The following is a 17,757-nucleotide window of genomic DNA, read 5'->3' as shown; positions in this document are numbered from 1 at the left end:
CCTGCTGCTCACTCCCACCAATGCTCTTGTGCTGGTGTCTCTGTTGCTTCACAATGAACAGGACCAGAAAGCAGATCCTGCTGAGAGATAACCACCATCCAAACAAAAATAACTGATCTAAAGATGCGGCATTTCCTCCATTGCTGCAGTCCTAGCTGCATGGTGCCCTATCACCCTCTCCACCAGATCTCGGATTCTGTCTTTTCCCTGAATTAATGCACATGAAAACCCTCCAACTGAGCTCACAGAGAGCTAGTGAGTGGCAGAGCCAGCAGATGTGAAAGGCTAGGAGCAAAACCTGCCCCTTTAGGCCATGGTTAGCTGTTCTATAGGCTCATCATCCCCATGCAACCACCTTTTGAGTCACTGTCATACCACATTAACACTTGTCCAGGCAGAAAAGAGCACTTGAGAGCAAGCACCCAGGGAAGAGACTACTCTTCTTAGAAGCAGCATGGTCCAATGCTGGATTAAATCAAACAGCATCATGCATGAGAAGCAAATGATTCTTTTCAAGTCTACAATAACAGAGGTAGGAACTATCCACAGCTCATGATTTTCCCATGCCTTGACTCCAAGGCAACACAGGCCGCCAGATTCTTTGCTGTGACTTTTCAGCACACTAAGGTGGCAAAACCTCATCTTTCTAAAATAAAGTGAACGTTTTTTCATTGAGTCCATCCAGAGAAATAAATGGCTCAGAGAAAGGTCTCGTGACCACCACTGATGAAAAACAACTGTGGCACAAAAAGGCAGAAGCCAATGTTTAGATCAAGTTTATGCTGTTACAAAGATGCTAAATAGGATACAATTTTTTTTCCTTGCAAGTGCTCTTACATGCTCTACATACTTTTAAATCAGAAGTTTCTTACAGTAAAACACTCCTTGCACTCTTTCAGTTAAGGGCATTTTGCACAAAAAAACCTAGGAAGATAACTAGAATGAGCTATAGAATGAAAGAAAGGCTGAATATTGCAAGAGAATCTTTAACAGTGATCTGCATCAGCCTCCCAGTGAGGAGACCACGTTGCCTGGCATATTTAAAACCTAGAGCCTATGCAAAAGGCTATACAAGTTAACACCGTTCCTCTTCAGCTGGGAAAAATTGCTAGTACAATGTGTTCAGAATCTTCACCTCTAGATTCTGCAACTGTAACAGTGACAGAAAGGTTACATGTTCCAAAAATCTGAGCACCTGAGCCACCATCTGTATACCCTGGTAACTTTCCTCTGCTTTTTGGTTCTTCCCATTCAGTGGTATCTCTATGCCGACCATGGCTGATCGTTTAATGATACATGTGAATAATTTATAGGAGAGTTATACAAAGGGATAAGTGTTCAGGAAACAAGGAACAAGAAACAGTGACAGAGGGAAGTTTGCATGACACTTAATAGCCTTGAAGAGCACACCTGTTCACAAAGAAGCACAAACCATGCACTGATCAAACAAAACCCTTAATATTTGGTGTACCTGAAATGTCTTTGGAATTCCTCCAACATTGTAGTGAACCACTAGACTCACTTTGTTGTCCTTCTCCACAATTTCAAAGCTCCCTTCTTTCCATTTTGTAATCCCAGTCTGCATGCTGCGCATCCGGACAGGTCCATGCACCTTTAGTAGAGCCATGCTTTCTCACAGAAAAGAGCTAACAAGAGTAAACGTACTCCACCTTAAACACCTGTTAAAAAGGAGAAATTTGTAACTAGGCAGGCCAAATAATCTCTACAGAAAGATGTAACTGTGGCTTAAAGCTCCTGTAGAATTTTGGTAGAACCATTTGGCTGCTGTTTTTAAATACAGTGAAAGTGAGCTAGACACCAGCTAAGGAAACGTAGATTAATAAAATCTCTCCCAGCTCGGGCAGCAACGTGCTGATTCCTCACTGTTGAAAAGCAAGCAGACCCAGTCCAGACATTGCTAAGCCTTAAAGAAACTTCAGCAGAATCAAGGGGGAAAAAAATCCAATCAAAAACCTGAGGAAAACCGGTAAGAGATGGACACCAAAGTTTTGGACGAAATCTAAGAGGGGAAACCTGCTCGCTTCTGACGGGACGCGAGCCACGGCCACTCGGAGGGGCCTGGCGAGGGTCCCCGTGGCGGCGGTGCTCCCCTGTGCTGCCGGCTGCCCCTCGGCACTCCGCCCGGCAAAGCCACCGGCCCAGCGCTAGGAGAAACCGCACCGCACCGCCGGGGGCTCCCGCTCGGTATGGCAGGATGTATTGTAAATAAAAATTAGAATAAATGAATGAAACAGCCCCCGCGCGCAGCCCGGGAGGCGCCGCCGAGCACGGTGCCCCCTCGCAGCCCGCGTCCAGCCGCCGCCGCTCCGCCCCTCCCGCCGCTCCATGGCCGCCCTGGGCCGGGCCGCTGCGAGGGGAGGCGCCGCGCAGCGGCGGGGGGGGGGGGCGGGGGCACCCGGCCGGGCGTTGCGGGTGGGGTAGGAAGCGCGGGGTGGTGGGGGAGAAGGGGGTGCGAGCCCCGGTACCTGCGTCCCGGCGCGTCCCCGGCGCCGCTGGGCAGGTTGAGGCCCGGGGGGAGGGGGAAGGGGGGCGGCGGCGGTGGCGGATGGCGGGAACCGGCCAGCAGCGCCAGACGCCGCGCAACGCACGCACGCACGCGCGCGCGCGCCCGTTTACGTCAGCGCGGCGGCGCCCTTCCCGGCGCACCCCGCGGCCGTTCGCGCGCATGAGCCCAAGCGACTCGCCAGCCCCCTCAGCCCCGCCAGCCCCGCCCCGCCGGCGCCCGCGCGCATGCGCACAGCGCCCGCCTCGGCGCCCCGCCCCTGTCCCAGCCTCACTCGCGGCGGCCGGGCGGCGGGGTGAAGGGTCGGGGCGGCCTCCTAAGCCGGGCCCGGCGGCAGTACCGGCACCGCTCCCACCATGCACAGCTTGGCTACTGCCGCGGTGAGGCGCGGCTCCGGGGCGCGGCGGGGCTGGGGACGGGGCCCTGCGGCGCAGGCCGCGCGGGGAGCGGGGCGGGAGGCGAGGCGGGCCGCTCGTGGCTGCGAGGGAACGTTTCCCCTCGGCCCTCCGCGGTGGAGGGAGTGTGAGCCGCGCGGTGGCGGAGCCCTGGTGAGCTGCCTCCCCTCGGTGCTCCCCGGTGGCCGGCTGTGGCGGCGGCCGGGCGGCGGGGTGCCTTTGGTAGACGGGGAGGCGCCGAGTGATCGCTGTCTTGCTCCAGCTGACTCTGCCTCCCCGGGGCGGCCGTGCCTTGCTCTGCTGCTCCTGGGGACGAGGTGGCTCGCCCAGGGGCCAGGAGGGCTTCCCTGATGGGTACCCCGGCTGTACGCCTTCTGCCTAGTCTGTGTCACGTAGAGTTTTCCCCTCTTCCCTCCTCTTCCGCGCTGCGCTTCCTCCTTGCACCTGGATGCTCCTGCATTCCCAGCCACCTACTCTGTCCTCAGCAAACTCTAAAAGAAGTAAAACTTCTGGCCTTAACTGCAGAGGAAAAGAGGAGACAGCAAAAAGTTCCTCAGGGCAGCACACAAGCAGGAGGGAAAACAGAGGCTGCCTGTTCCTCCCTTTTCCCCCAATACCTTGCAGTGCTGTCTGTAGTTGGTGCTTGCCCTCTTCCCCCTCAGAAAGCTGCCATGGTGAGATGGGATGCCTGACATTCAGCCTGCTGGGAGTGGAGCAGGACCTCGGCCTGGTTGGGTTCAAAAATTGAAATTGGGTTCAAACTCAGAACGATGTGGTTATTGCATCTTATCTCCTGTCTGAGCGGGTTTGTGTTGTCATTTTCACTTATCCAAATGCATGTTCGTCGTGTGTATAAGATGTCCTAGAGCTGATTGAGTCTCTAGTGTGTATTGAGTTTGGGAGCTGTACTGCAAGACCAGCAGTCAGCTGTTTTCACACGAACTTGGCTAAAGGATCTGTTTGGGCTAACAAGCAAACAAGAGTAAAGTACTTAGGAGCAGGAGCTGAGAGATCATTTTAAGTCTTCCCACTTTGTTTAAGTGCTCCTGACTTTAAATTGGTTCTTGGAGTGCTGGCAAATACTTCTGATTTAAAGTGGCACTTTCTGGAGGATAGAAGGGTGTGCAGGATCATAGAGAACTCTCTTAATTAGCATTTACGTTTTTGTAGAAGTGTAATTCCTGAGCACTTGGTGAAACATGTGAGGGACTATTATAATCTCACATTAATCATCTATCTGTGTTCTAGTCACCTCTCTCTAAAACGATCTTTTTTTTAAAGACAATTTTAACAAAATCTCTTTAAAGAATTGAAATCAACTTTATTTTGTGATTCATATGAAAGTATATTTAATTTATATATAATTTGGGCTACCTGGTAGTTCTGTATTGAAATGTTTCCTACAGTATGCTTACACTAAAGGTGACAGGGAAAGGTGTTTGGCTCTGGAGATGTGCTTGGGAGCTGCAGAAAACAACATTACCTCTTAGTAGGGTCGTGACTTGGCTCAGGAATCCCTTTGAGTGTTTTGAATGCTGTTGTGATAAAGCTGTGGTAAGCAAGAACACTAATTTTTATATAGTGATGCTGGTGGCAGAAGAAACGTTTCAATTTCAGATCTGAAGACAGCATAACATGCTAGAGGCTCAAGAATAGGCTAAAGACAATAAATGTAACTGTAGCAGTAAGGCATTGAAAGGCCAACTCAGATAAGCTAATTTACTGTTACTGAAATTCAAAGGTCATTTTGGTATTTTGAGTGGTGGTCTATCAAAACAGTATAAAAAGCACATGTATCCAGTTAGTCAATGTTCTGCTTTGGTCGACCAGTACTCTTACCAGTGTGTGTAGCAGCAACTGCTCAGTTAGGAAGAGAAAGCCAGTGGCTAAACCCAGTTCGTTACGTGATTGTTGGAGATATAATTGGTCATGTTTGAGGTAATGCTGTTTCCCTTGAGGAAGGTGTTACACGATCTTTCATGATGCAAAGGTGGCTAGTTTGTGCTGTGTTGAGATGCTGTTTGTAACTTGCTTTCCCTGTGTGCAAAAGAAAATCTGCCTAGCAGGGTTCCGTCTTAGAGGTTGCAGGATTTGTGTATAGCACTTCGGGCTCCCCAGAATTTTTGGGTTTAGAGGGTGAAGAGGGAAAAACAATAAAGTAGGAGACTAGCAAAAATATGTCATTCAGTTTAAACTAAAACGAGAGCAACAGCTGTAGAGCCTGTGAAAAGCAGTTGGTTCTGGCTAAGACAGGTATTGGACATCATAAACTTAATTGTGTGGAAAAATCTGCTTAGTGTTCTCTAGGGATCACAAGCACATGATTGTGCTTTTAAAGGGTCGATGTATTTAAGCTTACAGGAAATGAAACTTGCAGTGAGTCTAGAAAAATAGATGGAAGCTTTAGATAACACAATTATAACAACATTATTGCTACGCTGCTTGTCACTCTACCATCCCAAATAATAACAAATGAGCTCTGTTTATTCTCCCTCTTTTTCTGAGCTCCAGTATAAGAGTTGCCATTAGAATTGCACTCACAGTTGCAAGAACAGAATAAATTTGTCAGGATTACTAATTTAGTGTGAGGTTCTGGAAAAAAAAAAGAAGGTAGACAAGAGAAAAAAAGAGGATAGGAGGAAAGATGAACAGCTAAAAAGTATTTGAGCCCTAGTACAGGGTCTGATAACAGCACATTGGCTTATATATTGTCCTGGGTTTGGCTGGGATAGAATTAATGTTCTTCTCAGTAGCTGGTATAATGCTGTGTTTTGGATTTGGTATGAGAATAATGTAGATAACACACTGGTGGTTTTGTTGTTGCTAAGTACTGCTTACTCTAAGTTGAAGACTTTTCAAGTTTCCCATGCTCTGCCAGTGAGCAGGTGCACAAGGAGCTGGGAGGGAGCAGAGCCAGGACAGCTGACCCAAACTTGCCGAAGGGGTGTTCCATACCATAGAAATGTCATGCTCAGCATATAAAGCCGGGGGAAGAAGGAGGAAGGGAGGGATGTTCAGAGTGATGGCATTTGTCTTCCCAAGTAACCATTATGCACGATGGAGTTCTGTTTTCCTGGAGATGGCTGAACACCTGCCTGCTGATGGGGAGCGATGAATGAATTCCTTGTTTTGCTTTGCTTGCATGTGTAGCTTTTGCTTTACCCATTAAACTGTCTTTATCTCAACCCATGAGTTTTCTCGCTTTTACTCTTCTGATTCTCTCCCTCATCCCACTGCAGGAGGAGTAGGCAAGTGGCTGTGTGGTGCTTAGTTGCTGGCCAGTGTTAAACCCTGACATACATAGACATTTAAGTTAATATGATGGAGGTGGCTGGAGGAGAGAGGAATCGCACAGCTAGGGAAGGATCTCTCTGGATGTGACTATGGCTATAATGTGTGGATGAATGGAGGAGGGAAACCTTTGCAGACATAGAAACAGACAGCTCTGGAGGTGTCTGCCAAAGGTTAAGTCTCCCTTCATCCCTCCTGCAGTTCTGGGAGCCTGCCTCCAGCATATGGTTTCAGGTTTGGTTGCAGCCACTTTCAGTTCCTGAACTCCTTTGTATTCTCTTCACTGCTTTAGTGATGAGCTGCTTAGCAGTAGTGTCGCTGTCGGTGCGGTACAGGCAGTGCTCACAGCTGTTGTAGTAAGCACATGAAGAGTTTCAGTCTGGGTTTAAAAAGGAGAAAAAAAAAAAAAAATACAATCTGTTCTCTGTTCCCAGCTGTGATTGCTGTACACATGGGGATGCTGAGCTGGTTGCATACAGGCTAGCTCAGGAGCAACAGTATATGAGTGGGGCTGTGCTTTATTTGAATAGTAAGCACTGCAGCAGAATGTTTAAATAGGTTCTGAACTGGCTTTTGGAAGTGTTCATGCAGGAGGTGTTAATGCTGATGTTTGTCTTCCTCAAAATTTTGTACCTGAATCACTAAACTGTCTACTTGGGAAGCCTGCTGAGCATTTGCACCTTGAGTACTAGTTGTGCCAGCAGAGGCATGAGGCAAACTTGCATTGAAAGACTTGAGTCTTGCCCTCGCCACAGAAACTGTGCTACAGTTCTACAGTTCCTGCTTCTCTTCCTTTCCTTCCCAGCTCTTCCTCATTTTTTTGGCTTGAAGACTTGTTGGCCCTGATGCTGCTGTTTCCCTGATGTTCCAAGAAAGGCAGAGGAGAAATCCTACATTTCTGCTGAGTAGTAGAAAATGTGCCTTGACTGTGCATACAAATCTACCCTTTTCTGGGTTTATTTTAAACAGGAGTTTTTGTACAAAACCAGTCTGGAAAAATTCCTTTTTAGCTCCATGCATGTAAACAAGATACATGGGACGAGTGAAATGTCTCTAACAGCAGGTGTTACTGGCTGCAGACAGTGTCATGCTGATGTTGGAGTACTGAGGATTTTTCTAGTATTTGAATATTTTTCTCATGTCTGAATCCGATTGACAGTTTCCAATGTAATAGATGTTTTTGGAGATACAGGTAGAGTCTGCCTTTGAATTTGTGGAAGCTTGCACTTGAAGCATGAAATGAATGTGTGCTAAATACAGGTGGAGCAAATGATAGCTGGCTAAAGTATGTGTGACCTCCCTGGGAGCTCTGCTGGCACAGACAGGAAGCAGCGTGGCTCTCTTGTATTGCTGGTGAAGTTATAAGGTACTGCTTGACCAGTGGATTAGGAGACTGTCCTAACAAGTCAGGCCAGTTGTGTTTCAAGTAGGTGAAATAGTAAGACTAATCTAAGGGAGGGATCCATATCCAGAGCGTTGTAATGTAGCTTTAGTTCCTCCCTCCCCCAGTCAGGAGTTTCTTGAGCACTTTTTTGCTTACCTGCCAGGTTGTGGGAAGGGTTTAGGGTGAGACTTGGATAAAATGTTTGGACTGAAGTTTCCTTGTTTCCCACCCAGCCTGTGCCAACAGCCCTGGCTCAGGTTGACCGTGAAAAGATCTACCAGTGGATCAATGAGCTGTCCAGCCCTGAGACGCGGGAGAATGCACTGCTGGAGCTGAGCAAGAAGCGTGAGTCTGTGCCTGACCTTGCCCCAATGCTGTGGCACTCATTTGGCACAATTGCGGCGCTCCTTCAGGTGGGTAGGATTGGCAGCCTCTTTATTCAGTGGTGCAGCACCAGAACATTGCAGAGCTTGTGTGTACAGGGGGCAGATCTGGGGAGGCACTGGTGGGGTCCCTTATTGCCGTTGCTGGAAATACGATGTATGTTGGATCATGTGGTGAGGGGAGCAGATGGGGGAAGCCCATTTGGCATTAATCATCACTAGCAAGGCAATGTGTGCAGAGGCTGTAAGATTTCTAATTAGCTTACATACTTGGAAGGGGAACGGGCAAGTTTTTGGGTGTATGAGCTCCCTGTGGATCATGTTCTACTTATTTTCATACAGTGTCATAGCAGAGCCACAACAGTCTTACTCTTAAGATCTCTGGTGTGATTTGTTTTGCATGAACTTGCGCGCTTCCTGGTCAGAAGGTTGCCTTGCAGGGAGCCTGTTGGAAGGGCAGCATGGGAATACTGCTCACTCCCTGCTCCTGAGACACTTGCAAGGGAATATACCTGCATTTCGTGTGAGACTGAGCAGCTCTGCTTGTCTCTGGGCAAACTATGGCTGATGACTGGCTGTCTCTTAGTGCCAAATCTAGTCATTTCTTTCAAAGAAGGAAGGAAAAGAGTGCAGGATTGCCAATGTCAAACTGCTCTTGGAGTGGCCCTGAAACAAGTGAAGAAAATTAGAAGGGAGCTATAGTTGGAAGCAAGCAGATTTCTGAATTGGATTTCTTGCCCTCAGCTGCTTTCCCTGCATTGAGTTAGAAGAGTACCAGCAGCCACATTTTGAATAAGAGTGGGTGTGCTCTGCCTCTAGGCACAGGAGCAACACTCCTCTTCGATCTGGAAGTTAAAAACAAAGCAGTCCCTACACTAGTAAAGAGCCAAGAAATCAAATGAACTCTTTTATTTTAACTGAAATTAAGGATGGAATGCATTCCTGTGATTCAGTGTCAAATTGATTCTGACCCAGCTCTGCCCTTGCCTGGGTGTCATGGTGGCTGCCATGTAACTTCAAAATGATGCCTGGTGAAAGCAGACTGTCATCTGCTGTCACCATAGCTCCTTGCTGGGCAAGTGCTTTGGTACAGCTTTCTCTAACTTTTCTTTACCTGTTAATTTTTAGGAAATTGTAAATATTTATCCATCAATCAACCCTCCGACCTTGACAGCCCATCAGTCCAACAGAGTTTGCAATGCTTTAGCTCTACTACAGTGTGTTGCGTCACATCCTGAAACAAGGTAAGTGTTTCCAGGTGTGTGAGTTTTCTGAGGTGTTGAGGTTGACAGCTCAGCCTGTTTGACTCCACAAGTATGTAAGCTTCTTTCTTCATTTTTACCAAGAGAAGTGGAGCAGAGGACAGAGCTGGAAGATAGGAAGTTGCCTGCTGCTTTCACTTGTTTGCTGGGATTATTAGGAAGACAGCTTTATGGTGGTCCTAAATGCACTGCATTCCCTGGATCATCCTGAGATCCTGCAAATTCCCAAAACACTGGGTTGTGGCAGCTCCTTGAAGCTCAGCCAGAGATGCCATGTGCAGGATCCTTGTTTTAATGAGCTTACAATTATTTAGACCAACAGCTTACGGTTAGTTAGACTAGCTGTCCAAAGGGTGGGATGGGCAGGGCTGTCCTTCCCAGAGACCGTTGTGGCAAGGGAGCAATAGCAGAGCTGTGTCTGGAGTCCTCAGCCAGTGCCTGACTTCAGGTTTTCTCAATCGTGTGTCCAGCCTGTATCAGCAAGGGAAAAGATGATGTTGGTTCAGCTGAAATCAGTAGCTAAAACTCAAAGAAAACTGTCCTGAGATCCATGATCTCATGCTTCTGTTCCTGCGGAGAAGAAAGTGCTACATAGCTGAAGTTGTTTTTCAGCTGCTGCAAAGTAATACTAAGCTGCAACCCTCCACGAGGTGATATCCAAAAAAATAGGGTAGTTTTACACCACACACACTTACATTTAAAGTTTGAAAACTGAGAACAGAGGAGGAACATTGGATGATTGTGCAAGGGAGCTTCCCTCTGCTATCAGAACAATCTCTAGGCTTCTCCTTGCAATCTGTATTTTTCCCCGTTGTCAGAAGGCAGTGTGACGACTCTTGGGGAAAAGTGGCTGTGCACATTTAAACTGTGGTAATGCCTAGAGATCAGCCAGTCTGGATTTCTGTCATGCAAAAGCTTTGCACATGCACTGTGGCTGACTGTCCCTTCCCATGGGAGCCTGCAAGGTGAAAGGCAACAGTGAATGTACAAAGCAGAGGTAATAAAAGCAACAGGAAGTGCTTTGTTCCTGGTCAGCTGGAAACAGCAATGCAGGTAACTGACAGTTCAGGTGTTAGGTTTTGTGCTGTACCCAGTGCAGAATTTACTTCATACTGTTCCATCAGAGAACAAACTGTTAACCTCTTTTGAGGAGTGGTAGCAATGGTGTCTGTCAGCAATAGTCTTAGGTTCTGCATGGTAACACTGGATTGTATGCTCACTTTGTTTTCCTTGTCTCTCATGTTGGGTGTTCTCCCTTTCCTACAGGTCAGCTTTTCTGGCAGCTCATATCCCTCTCTTCCTGTACCCCTTCTTGCACACAGTTAGCAAGACACGTCCATTTGAGTACTTGCGTCTCACAAGCCTTGGAGTGATTGGTAAGCAGCCAGACTAATGCTGGAGCACTGTTTTTTCACTCACTTTGATGCAGTTCATTCTGTGGGTGGAGAGACCTGCACGACCAAAATCACAGGTCTCTTTACTGGGATCTTCTGAGTCCCGTAGTATTAACAAGAGGAGCTGCTTACGCATTATGGAATCTGGCAGTGAACTCCCCAAAACGGTACCTACTCTTTTTGTCTTAATTAAGACTTATTGCTGTTTATCTCTGACTGACCAGGCAGCTGGTAACCTGCAGAGTTGGCTTGTGTCCTGTTGCAAATACTGGGGCAACTCTGAGTGGAGTTTTTACTTCCTCAAAACCCACCAATCCAAGCCAGAGTTCCTGAGCTTGATAGTTTTTCTGGGAAAGATCTTGCCACTCTCATCACCGTTCCCTCCTTTGCAGCCCTGCAGAGTAACTTTCAGGGCTGAGCTGGATCAGTTATGAAGCAGGTTCCCCTTAGTGTGTAGGAACTGGGCTCTTCACTAATAAGAAAACACTGAAGTTTGGGTGCATTGCCAAAAATGTGTTTCCTGCGAGTACAAGCACCTGCAGGCTTGTGCCTTTGCCCTCAGCCCAGCCAGTGAGACCCTAGGATGGTTGGGTGCAGGCTGGGCTTTCTTTGGGTTTTTGTCATTAATTGACTTGTGTGTATTTGCCCTATCTTTGCCTTATCCTGTTTTTTTTGTCTTCTGCCCAAAACATTTCTCTCTCAATGCATAAAGTAAGAGGGTCTTAAAATGCATTTCTTCTTCCCAGAGGTTGCTGTGGGTGGCATGATCCTCTTGTTTGTTACTACTGGAGGAGAGCCGCGAATACATCCACTTTCTGAAAAACAACCCCCAAACCCTGCTTGATTACTTTTATGCTGCCAAAACAATTTCTTCTCCAGCTGCAACATATTTAGGATGACAGTTGTGCTGCCTGCCATTCAGACTTAATGATTCCTGGGAGGACATAGCACAGGCAGTCTTTGAAAGGTGAGATATTTTTGAAACCATTTATCATTTATTGATTTTTCTATTTTCTCTTCAAGGGGCCTTGGTGAAAACTGATGAGCAAGAAGTGATAAACTTCTTATTGACAACAGAAATTATCCCCCTGTGCTTACGCATTATGGAATCTGGCAGTGAACTCTCCAAAACGGTACCTACTCTTTTTGTCTTAATTAAGACTTATTGCTATTTATCTCTGACTGACCAGGCAGCTGGTAACCTGCAGAGTTGGCTTGTGTCCTGTTGCAAATACTGGGGCAACTCTGAGTGGAGTTTTTACTTCCTCAAAACCCACCAATCCAAGCCAGAGTTCCTGAGCTTGATAGTTTTTCTGGGAAAGATCTTGCTGCTCTCATCACCCGTTCCCTCCTTTGCAGCCCTGCAGAGTAACTTTTGGGGCTGAGCTGGATCAGGTTTCCCTGACCTGAGAAAACAAATGCTGTAAATACACGGAGCAGAGTTTGGGTGGTAGCTGTTAGTGTTGGTTATGGGAATGTTCATTGCACTGGACTAATTTGTTGTCTCCTCTGATCAGGGGCCCCTTTCCCCCATGAGCTCAGATGAGGTCAGACTGGTCTGATGACCCAGGTGGGCAGGCCACAGGTTTTAGTCTGTGTGTGCTTCTCTGGTGAAGCCTGCTGACATAGCTGGCTGAGGTTCTTCCAGAAAGTGGTGTCTTGTGATGAATCGATAATGCTAAAGATGAAAACTGAAATCAGCTTGCCATCTAGATGGCAGGGCCAAGGGACAGATCCTTCTCCTGCTTCCTGCTCTGTGACTGCAGTAGTCTGACTGTAATCTTGAGGCTGTCCTGAGTGGCCCAGCAGTAGTTGCCATCTTACGCAACCTGCATCCAGTCACCTTGCACACACTGCTTTGTGTCCATCTCTTTTCTTTAACCAGAGATGCCAGGTATTGTGTAGAGACCTGCATTTTCTTTTGGCTTTAAACTTTTACTGACTAAAATGTTTATTGGCTGCTGAAAGGCCTTTCAGTTCTGAGGCTGCCTTGAAAAGAACACAGCACAAAGGCTGTCCCTTTTCAGGATAGGTAAGTTGTTTCAACACTTTTTCTGTGTTCTCCCCATTCTAGGTTGCTACATTTATTCTTCAGAAAATCCTCCTGGATGACACAGGGCTGGCATATATCTGTCAGACTTATGAGCGGTTTTCCCATGTTGCCATGATACTGGTAAGATTATTTGGTTTTAAAATATCTGGGTTTAAGAAAATAGTGCTCCAGCAGCTACTTTTACTGCCCTCTGGCTGGAGCACAGGATGAGGGAGGCAAATGGTTCTTGGGCATTATTGCTTGTGACACTGTAGCACTCTGCTTCCGCATGTTTCCTTTGTGTATCTGGTTTGCATGTCAGGAGAACACACACCAGTTTTAATGTACCAAGTCCTCAAGATAGACCAAACATCTCTAGAGAAGAAAAACTTTTCAGGGTTGTTGTTTGGATGTGAATTGATTTAATTTTATGTAAGAATGATAACACAGCTCAGACCATTGATCCATTTTCCCATCTCTGCCTCCCACAACCTGGCTCCTATTAGCTGCTGCTTATGACTCTAATTTTGTGTTGGGACACAGAGAGAGCAGGCAATATTTGTCCATTCCCTGTCCCCTGTGAAGGAGAACTTTGGGTACTCATAATCTCTTCATCCCAGGAGTAATAGCCCCAACTTGAGCTTTATTATCTTTGAGCTCACCAAGGGGAATACGTCTGCCCTGAAACAGCTATTGTCCTGCTTTCGTGTTTGGTCGTTTGTTTGCTTTTTAAAGAGCAGTCTCAGGAGGAGAAAATGCAGCATTAAGTTAAGTGCTTTGCAATGCTGGTTCTGTGCCTAGGTGTTGATGCGTTCACTGGGAATATTTATTTTTCTGTCTGTTTTCCCAAACATGAATAAAATGTCACCTCCTAATTCACCCACAAACAGCAAAACATGAATGATTGTGAGCTGATACCCATAATACCCAATGTGACGTGATTTTGCATTCCAGAAAAGAATGGACTTTGATGAAAGTACATCAGGGTTGGGGCCAAAGTGAAGGATGTAATTAGAAACCCTGGAGCAGAGGAGGGAAGGAGACAAAGGAAGAATCTGTAGCTGGGAATGGTATGAACATGAAGGGATGTGGGCATGTAAAACTCCGTTAGCGTGGAAGAAATCCTAGCTGTGGTGTAACCCCACCACCAGGTGAAGCACTGACATGATTAATACTCCATAGCACTACTGAGAGAGATGAAAATGTTCATCGACATTTCTGTTCTCTATTTCAAAAATTGAGATGGTGTACTGCTGTTTGATGAGGGTGATGATTTACTACTTTGTCTACTGATAACCAAGTAAGATGTTACACAAGCATTAGATGCTTTCAAAAGGGTAAGTTAGTATTTCCTATGCAGGAGCTGTCTGAGGAATTCTCTGACTTGTTCTTCATTGTGAAGAAACTTGGTATCCTGGGGAATTGCTGAGAACAGGAAGTGTGCAAAAGGGCAGATGAGGGAGACCTACTAATTTCTAACTGCCAGAATATCCAAATACAGGTGAATTTGAGGAAAATGGTTAGGAGGGCTAGCCAGTGTAGTTTTACAGGAAAAAAACCCAACTTGTTGAACAGATCTGAAGATTTGATTGACTCCTAAGTACAAGGAAGCAGTCTGTTCAGACTCCTTCAGAGCGGGCATGTGAAGGCATCCACACTGCTTGCTGGGCTGGTGCGTTCCAAGGTGCAGCCATGTGCGAAGTCCTACATAGTGTGAGAAATGGAGGCTGGGCCAGAGACATCTGCCCTGATCTTGTTTCCCAGTAATGGGTTAATGAGGGATGTAGCACAAAGAGAAAATACAACTCCTGGGTGCATGGTAAGACCAGATGTGGATCTTGCTATACGTGGTATGGGTGAGCCCAGTCCTTCGGCATGGCTTCCCAGGCTATATTAATGTTTTAAAAGGGTGTTGAAATGAAGGCAGTGCAGATGAGAACACGGAGCGTTACAGATCTTGGGAACACACCTCACAGGGTGACTCAGCCTGAGCTTATCAAAAGGTTGGGGATACATTCACCTTCTTCCACAGGGGGGAAACCCCAGGTTCAGTTTAATCTACCAGCGAGTTGGATCACTAAGGAGTCCTGGGGATGTAAAAACCAAATAGGGATAAGACAGGCTTTCCCTGAGCTGCTGAGAGAATCCTTTCCAAGTTGTGACTGGCTGCTCTTCTCAAAGACATCTTGGCAAGCAGACCACCGGACTTCATGCAGGGGTATCTAGATGAAAGGTAATGGGCTGTGATGCGTGGGAAGCCAGAGTGAGCGATTCAGCAGTCTTTCCTAAGTCTCTGCTGATTGTGAACCTGTTCTTACAAAGACTTTTAACTGATGGCACTGGCCTCTATAAAACAGGGTAAAATGGTCCTGCAGCTCTCCAAGGAGCCATCGGCACGGCTACTGAAGCATGTTGTCCGCTGCTACCTTCGTCTTTCCGATAACCCCAGGTAAACATTTTAAGAGTTTGGGCAGGGGCTTCTTCTGCTCCCTTGGAAGTGCAGTTCTTTGCCACAGTGCCCACTCAGGGAAAGTCAAGTTTCCTTGTCTGCCTTTAAGTTAGCCTTAGTTCAGTGTGGAAAGTGGGTGGGTTTTTTGGTTTGTTCTGGTTTTTTTAACTGCTACTTCTGGGAGCTTTTATGGTACATGAGAGAAACAGTGACTGTTTGGGGCTTGAGCAGACTCAGGCTGTACAGGTTATGACTGCCTGAGGTCAAATGTAGCTGGAACTAGATATGAGGGAGGGGCTGAGGTGGAAGGTATGCTGTGCTTTCCCTCTTCTGCGTCATGTGGGCTGTTAGCAGTAAAAGCCAACAGATAAAATTCAGATGAGGGAATAGAAACTAATTTCATGCTGATCAGCAGCTCTGCCCAAAGCCACTGAGAATGTATTTGTTGTCTCTGCCTCTCCTGGCATTGCATTGCTTTTGACTGAGGGGTGTCAGGGCACAGGGGTTGGTGTGGTGGGGTCTAGCATGAGGGATGGGAGCCATGGTGGCTGGCCAAGCACCACGTGCTGCAATGCTGCTGCTCAATGCTTTGCTTGGCTGGTCCTGCCAGGGAGACCCCCAGGCAAAGGAGTGTTGTGTCCCCAGTGGGGTTTGCTCCCCTCTTGCCCCTGTGAGTTTATTTGTTGGGCCCCGTTTCTTGTCTCTTGATGTAGGGCACGTGAAGCTCTCAGGCAGTGCCTTCCTGACCAACTGAAGGACACCACCTTCGCCCAGGTCCTGAAGGATGACACCACCACAAAACGCTGGCTGGCTCAGCTCGTCAAGAACCTGCAAGAGGGTCAAGTCACTGACCCACGGGGCATCCCTCTTCCTCCGCAATGACTGCTGGGGGAGGTGGGGGACCGGGGAAGAAACAGCTCAGGTTTACAAAGAACCAGGAACAGGTGACCTCTTCCGCAACAAACGAACTGGGCACGCCAGCTGACTGTCGGCTTGGCAGCCAACGGGCTGCTGTGTAGCAGTGCAGGATGCCTCTGGGGATCGCAACACCAGCAAATGCTGATACTACAGCTTAAAAAAAAAAATCAATAAAGACAATCTGTAAAGATCCCCATCTCTCCAGGAGGCTTGGCTGGCATCTCTTCCCCCACTGCCAAGCAGGGGGTAGTGCAGATGTCTGCCCTTCCAGCTAGCTCAGCCTCCACCCAAGTGGTGCGTGACAAGGGGTGTGTGCACCACCACCACGTCCTTCCAGTTCCTTGTCACTCCTTGTTTATATGTCTCTTTAGATGAGTGAGCTGAATAAAAGGTGATCGAGTTGCTTTATCCTCTCTTAAGACTGCTGCTCAGCTGCAGGTAGCCCAGAGACAGCTTGCTTCCCTGTCAGCACATCCTTGCTCTCCATCCGGCTGGTGCAGTGAGCTTTTCTCTTCTTTTTCTTTGGCATGGAGGTAGCAGCTGGAGCCAGGCCGTCGTGGTGCTTGCCCCAAGAGGAGGGGTGGATTACTCAAGATGAGCCCACATGTCATCAGCTTGCTTCCCAGAGCTCTTGGGAAGGACAAGGCAGCAGGACTGTGACTCTTGTGCTGTAAATACTGTGCTCATGCAGCTAAACCAGCAGCTGGGGGCTGATGTGTGCTGGCCTCCTGTCTAGCTCACCTCTTGCCTGGCGGGGCTGCTGGCTGGCTTGTCAAACGGAGCTCAGCGTTGGGGAGCCTGCCTTGTGGTGGTGGGCAGGCCACCGGCCAATGATCCCTGCTGCAGGACAGCTGGGAGCGACGTCCTGCGGGCTCCAGGTATGCCAGCTTCCACAGCCGCTGCTGCCTGCCAGACGCCTCAGTCCTGGCCCCCTTCCCTTTCCTCCCTCACCAGCTCATCTCTGGCGGTCGGGTGGATCCATTTCAGCTTTCAGACCTGCCTTGGCGCCTGCCTCGGCTGTTGCAATTGAACTGGAGTAGCAGCTGCTTACCTGTGTTCTGTGCTGAGCGGTTAGTGTGGCCACGGCAGGCTCCCAGAAGCAGCCATGGAGCTCCCAGCTCTGCTGCAGCAGAGCCTGCTCTGCCTGCTCTTGGCTGCAGGCAGGCCTGGGCAGCTTACTCGACTTCTCCCCCCTCCTCCAGTAGCCCATTTTGCTGATCATCTGCGGTGTCGTGCCAACAGTGTCTTAAATCCCATCTCTTTTTTCCCCCTTCCCTCCCCTCCTCTCGCTGCCTTGCATAACAAGGGCAGAGCGTGGCCTCTTCCTTACCCCGGGGTCCTGTTTTATAACCATCGCCTTCTTTTCCCTCCCCTCCACCCTGACCTTAATAGGGTGTGAAAATGCTTCTGTTTGGGGGTGGTTTTTTTGTTGTTGTTTGGGGTGGGGTTTTTTTTGTAAGTTCAGATTAGTAAATAATAAAACCCCAGCCAGCACAGATTGGTCCTGGTCTGGTCTCTTGGGGAGGGCAAGGGGCAAGGAGGGGAACTCATTGCAGGTGGGACGGAAGGGGGATCAGTGCCAGCTTGGGGATATGAGCTGGGGAGAGAGTGTGGCTTTTTCTAGTGGGAGCTGTGGAAGCTGTCCGCATCCCTGCGGCACCCCATCTCTCCTGGAGCAGATAACGTTGAGGGGTGTTGGTGGGGAGGTGCTGGTCTATCCTGCTT

At 48.1% G+C, this 17,757-nt stretch overlaps 2 protein-coding genes across 3 annotated transcripts in view; one reads left to right on the top strand and one right to left on the bottom strand.

Annotated features, from left to right (window-relative positions):
• USP37 (ubiquitin specific peptidase 37) overlaps positions 1-2,626 on the bottom strand; it is a 38,588-nt gene extending 35,962 nt beyond the window's left edge. The window contains exons 1-2 of one of the 2 annotated variants that reach the window (XM_056349239.1): positions 2,487-2,626; positions 1,472-1,679 (exon numbers count right to left, since the gene is read on the bottom strand). In XM_056349239.1, coding sequence (XP_056205214.1) covers positions 1,472-1,627 — 156 coding nt within the window. In that variant the 5' untranslated portion in view covers positions 1,628-1,679; positions 2,487-2,626. The remainder of the gene's footprint in view (positions 1-1,471; positions 1,680-2,486) is intronic. The other variant, XM_056349240.1, reaches the window with a different exon arrangement.
• A 119-nt stretch (positions 2,627-2,745) lies between these two features.
• Positions 2,746-17,526, top strand: CNOT9 (CCR4-NOT transcription complex subunit 9). Its single transcript, XM_056349622.1, has 8 exons — positions 2,746-2,904; positions 7,828-8,007; positions 9,106-9,221; positions 10,506-10,615; positions 11,657-11,766; positions 12,708-12,806; positions 15,023-15,114; positions 15,828-17,526. Exons 1-8 carry the CDS (start codon positions 2,881-2,883, stop codon positions 15,994-15,996), a joined length of 900 nt encoding a protein of 299 aa, XP_056205597.1. The 5' UTR covers positions 2,746-2,880; the 3' UTR covers positions 15,997-17,526.
• Positions 17,527-17,757: the final 231 nt, after the last annotated feature.

This window comes from Falco biarmicus, chromosome 8 (assembly GCF_023638135.1).
Source record: "Falco biarmicus isolate bFalBia1 chromosome 8, bFalBia1.pri, whole genome shotgun sequence".
Classification (NCBI taxonomy): Eukaryota; Metazoa; Chordata; class Aves; order Falconiformes; family Falconidae; genus Falco; species Falco biarmicus.
This window is presented reverse-complemented; position numbering and strand designations above follow the sequence as displayed.

What these genes read in the sequence shown, in the direction of transcription:
- CNOT9 (XM_056349622.1), top strand. Translation starts at nt 2,881, where the DNA reads ATGCACAGCTTGGCTACTGCCGCG. An exon ending in ACAGCTTGGCTACTGCCGCG is followed by an intron (nt 2,905 to 7,827) that starts GTGAGGCGCGGC and finishes TTTCCCACCCAG; the next exon opens with CCTGTGCCAACAGCCCTGGC. An exon ending in GCGTCACATCCTGAAACAAG is followed by an intron (nt 9,222 to 10,505) that starts GTAAGTGTTTCC and finishes CCTTTCCTACAG; the next exon opens with GTCAGCTTTTCTGGCAGCTC.